Here is a 5,875-nt window from a genome sequence, read left to right on the forward strand (position 1 = left end):
ACACACACACAGCCTGTCCATGGCGTTATGGAGGGGATGTTAAATAGGAGCAGTGTGCAATTGGTATATATAAGGCCTGACGATGAAATAGAGGAGGAGAATGGAGGCAGAAGTCACAGAACTCGTCCTCTCAAATTTTCAGTCCAAAGTGATCATCTACTTTATTTCCATTATACAGACCCTTGGCAGAAACCCATTTTAACACTTCAGACTGAGGACGTCAATCTATCATATGCCTATCACCTGACTTTTTTTTTTTTTTTTTTAGTGTATGCTAGGGGAAACACACGGTAGTAGAGGTTAATAAAGGTTGCATCTAACTCCACAAGTGGATAAGGCTCTCTTTAGCTGAAAAGATCGTCTGGAGATTGCACGGTTAAAACATATCATACGTCACCTGATTCAAGGGGTTGAGCATTAGTGGTCATGTATCTTAGTGGCCAGTTGTGGAGGTAACTGGCACAAACCCATTATAATTATCAGAGTCCGGCACATGTGTTGCAATCTTTAACATACTCTCCCCGCAACCCATAGATCCCACTGTCGCTTCCCAAGCCAACCACCACCTGAACCACTTCAGTCTGATAATGTATGTTTTTACAGTTGCAATTCTACGCGATTATTTTCAGTTTAAGAAACTTCTGGAAGTAGAATGATCAAATATGGCCTTCACTAACCCCTTCATATTTTGACCTCTTTCCTGAGTTGCGTAAAAGTATCTGTAGATGATAAGGACAAAGGAAAAAAAAATGTAGAGGGGTTAATCCCTTCGATCTGATGACGTAATTTTTATCTTATTCTTGCTGTTTTTCAGACTATTTTATTAAACTTGGGAGAGATTTTCAGAACTGGAGGGAACTGAGATAGATCTGATCCAGCTTTTCAAGGCGAGACCAATCCTTAGATGAAATATAACCGTCAGGTGGAAGCAAGATTAAAATGAAATAAAAACAAATATATACCCATCATCGTCATCACCATCATCATCATTATCATCATCCCACCTCTTTTTTTTCCATCCACAGATGGGGTGGGGTTAGGGCCCAGAATACAATGAAAAAGAAAAAAGAAAATAGTGGGAGAATTAATCAACAGCATGCCCAGTGAACTAAACCACACTCATTCACTCACCATTCAAGCCCACCTCACGGGCACATCTGTTCCACGAATATGCACTTTATAATTACCACCTGGAGTCAGTCCGACGACCTTCGAGTTAAAACACAGACAACGCTACGCTGTTGCAACCCTTCACGTGACCAAGCACATATCCCCCACCTCCCTGCACACCTAACCAAGTGCATTACCACCCTCCCCCTACCCCTTCGGTATGACACAGAAACATTAAAACTTAATGAACTCAGTTATATAGAATAGGGAAGTGTGATAGCAAGTAAAAAAAACACCACATCATCACTACCACCACCATTATCATCATCAGCATCATCACCACCACCACCATCACCACCCTCATCATCACTACCACCAGCACCACCACCATCATCACTACCAACACCATCACCATCATCATTACCACCACCACCACAATCATCATCACTGCCACCACCACAATCACATCATTACTACGACCACCATGATCATTATCAACGATACGCTGTTGCTACCCTCCATCTGATCAAACACATACGCCCGCCTCCATGTACAGTACATCGAACCAAGCGCATAACAGGCCTCAACCCCCCCCCCCTCTATATACAGTAACACAGAGACAGCAGGTCGCATTGAAATCTCTGAGAAAAAAATATTTGCTTTTTTTTTCATTAAAAAAAAAAAAAACTACTTAAGACACAGCATCCTGCCTATGAAAAGGCACCAGTTCACTATAAGACACATAATTGAAATTTTGTGCTTTCTGATTTGTAGGTTGAGATTACTTGCTCAGGTCATGTTGAAATCTGATATCGTTTTTTTTATCTTTTTTTCAAAAAAACTACTTAAGACAGCATTCTTTCAAAAGGCACCAGTTCGCTATAAGATATATAGCTATGTGAAATTTCATGACTCAGTAGTTAATACTTTCTGATATTTGCTTCGGAAACGAAAATCTCTACGCCCTGCCGCCCAACTCTACAGACGGGCACCAGTGATAACAATACCCTCCTCCGACTTTTTCAGCGGGAGGGTGAAAATGGATGCCACACCCTGATATGCATTCCCCAGTACCAATATAATCCATCCGTCTCGATCCCATGTCAGTTCCCAAGTCTCATCAAACTTCAAACCTCACTTTCTCACACAGTTATTAACGCACCATAACTTCATTCCTTTCACCACGATGACGTTATCGGCCTTTATTTTTTTCAGCTTAGTAGACATTTTCTAGCTGGAGGGGTCAGATATAGCCCTCAGTAATTTTTTTTATTTTTTTTTTTCCAAATTAACTAAGTACATCTGAAGGCAGTAGGAATAAAATGAAAACTCAGCGAAAACAATGTAGGGTCTTCAGGACTGAAAATAGATAGACAGATAGATAGATAGATAAGTAGATAGATATATAGCCAGACAAACAGATAAACAGACAAACAGAGGTAACAGATATAGACGGGGATAGGTACACACACACACACACACACACACACACACACATACATACAGACAGTCAACCAGGTAGATAGGTAGATAAATAGATAGACAGATAGATAGGCGCACACACACACACACACACACACACACACACACACACACATACAGATAGACGGGCACACAGATAGATGGATAGATAATTAGATAGAAGGAAAGATAGGCACACACACACACACACACATATATATATATATATATATATATATATATATATATATATATATATATATATATATATATATATATATATATATATATATATATATATCAGTCCTTCGACAGAGTATGGTACTTTATCATTTTCGACAACGCACCGTAAACCGTTCGGCGAGATTCAGCCTGTGTGTGTGTGTGTGTGTGTGTGTGTGTGTGTGTGTGTGTGTGTGTGTGTGTGTGTGTGTGTGTGTGTGTGTGTGTGTGTGTGTGTGTGTGTGTGTGTGTGTGTGTGTGTGTGTGTGTTTCATCTACTGGGCTATTTGATGGAATCAAATGAAACTTGCCAAGCGAGTTCGTCTGATTGCTGGGATAGTCCTCCATTATACGAGTATAGAATTATGATTTCTAGGGGTAGAGCCCCCCACGCCAAAATAAAAATTCTCAGAAAAGTAAAAGGATGGCAAATAAGGTTTTGACATCCTAGTTTATGTTGTAGAAAAGACTCATCCGTAAAGCGATATTTTGTGAGCGTGACTCACCAAATGGTTTTGGAGAGGTTCATTTCCCTCCCAAAAATAAAAACGGTCAGAAATAGGGGAAAGTGAGCCATGGTTTTCAATGAAGCTTTTTAGGTCAGTTCGTCTGGTTCCTTCATAATGTCTTGCACTGTATAAAATTTTCCACCATTATTATCAAGGGGGTCAGTCCCCCTCCAAAACTTATATGGTATACAAAATGAGGGCAGGAAGGCAGGTATAGCTTTGAAATATTTGAAACATGTATAATTGACTGTCACCCGTAATGCAACATTTGGGGAGCGAGACCACCCCTAGTGACTGTTGGAGGGTCACCCCCTTCCCCTCCCTCCCACAAAAAATAAATAAATAAATAAATAAATAAATAAGTATGGGGGAAGCTATGCCCATGAATTTCGACGAAATCGGCTTATTTATTGCAGGACTGGGTATGCAGTTTCCATGGTTTATCGCAGTGCACAGTAAGGAACTACACGTCTACCTTATAGACAGATAGAAAGATAGATAGATAAATAGATAGAGAGACAGATAGCTAGCTATGGAAAGATATATAAATAGACAGATAGGTAAATAGATAAATAGATATAGGGAGATATATAGATAGACAGAAAGATACATTGTGTCCATGTGTATATTGTCGTGAATGCACAATGTGAATAATATAATATTCCACACTAGGCTATTTTACCAGCTACCTACACTACAAGCATACGAAACTGGCTGTGACCGTGGCTCCGAATTATACCTTCTTCCTTCTTGCCAACTTTCATAGGTGGGTTTGTTAAGAGAGGATCAGGGGCAATGATAGGATTGATCGGGCCAGGGATTTAACGAGCACAGACACAGATAAGAGATCTAACTGAACCAGGGGTTAACGAGGCCATAGGAGGGATTAAGCGGGGAGGGAGGAGGGTGAGTAACGAGGTAGGGAGGGAGGGAGGGAGCGGGAAGGGGGAGAGAAAGCAAAGCGTAACTGTAAAGTAAAATATAACGTATTGAAGGGATAATGTAAAGAAAATAATAACCCTCTAAAATTGATGTACAGGTTGTTCCACACACACACACACACACACACACACACACACACATATACAATATATATATATATATATATATATATATATATATATATATATATATATATATATATATATATATATATATATATATATATATTTTATATATATGGGGGACGCGGTGGCTCAGTCGGTAGTGAGGTGGCCTGCAGTCCTACCGTACCGAAGTTCAAATCCCCGCTGGGGATGGGAACAGACTAATGATTCGAATTTCATAAAATCAGACTTTATTGATCTACCACAAGACCAGCTGACATGTCCTAAAAATATCCCCGCTAATACCAGTGCAGCAGTCCTGTATGAGACAGCCCCCAGCATGTATTCATTATGAACGATGGGGGTTAGCGCTGACGTGGTGACATGCAGATGTGTATGGTATGTAGGAAGACCACTGGGTCTTAGGAGCAGGCTGTGAAGCCTATTCCTGGAGTCGGAGCCATAATATATATACCGGTATATATGTCTATATCTATCTATCTATCTATCTATATATTATTTATTTATTTATATATAAGATGACTGTTGTCACCTTATACATATACAGTATATTAGGGTGGTCCAAAAATACAAATAACAAGATATCATGACAAACAGAAGTTAACACTGTTTCCTTTCATCAGTCAAACGAACCTGCAAAATTTCAATTCTCTGCTGTAACTTAACATTTAGAGGTCGCTACAGCTATCACGTTTTTATTACCATCACATTATTGCACTACGCTGTCAACGAGAACATTCAACACAAAAACACAAGTTTTTGTCACTACTTTTAAAATAAACAGTAAGCACATACTCAGAAAAGTCATCTCGGCACAGTAAACCCTGTTATTCTTCAATGAGAGTACTATTTAGTGAAAGCCTCCTGCATGCAGCATGGAATGTCATGCCAATGCTTTCTCAAGCCGGTCGAGGTGTACTGTTTCTGTCTCTCGTCCTTCGTGAGGATCTTGAATTTTATCATAAGAGAAATTGCCCTTTCAGTGCAGTCATTGAAAACCATCATCTTACCAGAGGCCACTTTGAACAGCTTGTGTATGGAGTCTTCATCCCATTCCTGTGGCATCTTCTGTAAAAGTCGGTCAGCTTCTTCATCTTCATCTGGAAGGAAGGCTCAAAAAATGCTCATGGTCTTGGCTGTCACGAACTCAATCAGCGGCTGCCAAGAAGAAAAGTTCTTGCCTTCAAGTCTTTTCAGATCTTTTTTCTTTGGAGGCCTCTTCAGGGTCTTAATCATACCATTCCTCTTTGAGAAGTCGGTCCATTCGTTGAAAAAGGCCAAGCCGATCCTCTCCTCCAAAACTTACCGGAGATGCTGCTTCCCAGCTGCAAAAGCTGTCTCGGTGAGGCTTCGCTCAGACAGGCCACTCTAGAGATGGCACATGAAGTCAAGGTCGTTTTGGGAAGCATATCTGGCAACCATCACTTCGTTCCAGTATTTGATATAGCTGAGTGCAACAAACAAGCCGACACTGAGCATCGCATGCCTTTACTGAACAGTAAGCTT

General features: G+C 40.3%; 1 protein-coding gene across 1 annotated transcript in view; it reads left to right on the top strand.

The window, feature by feature from the left end:
- Nucleotides 1-5,443, top strand: part of LOC145393375 (uncharacterized) — a 123,493-nt gene extending 118,050 nt beyond the window's left edge. The window contains exon 5 of the mRNA XM_080267473.1: nucleotides 5,353-5,443. Coding sequence (XP_080123599.1) covers nucleotides 5,353-5,443 — 91 coding nt within the window. The remainder of the gene's footprint in view (nucleotides 1-5,352) is intronic.
- The last annotated feature ends 432 nt before the right edge of the window (nucleotides 5,444-5,875 follow it).

Source organism: Coenobita brevimanus, chromosome 24, assembly GCF_032717465.1.
Source record: "Coenobita brevimanus isolate Jiangsu-jjx chromosome 24, ASM3271746v2, whole genome shotgun sequence".
Classification (NCBI taxonomy): domain Eukaryota; kingdom Metazoa; phylum Arthropoda; class Malacostraca; order Decapoda; family Coenobitidae; genus Coenobita; species Coenobita brevimanus.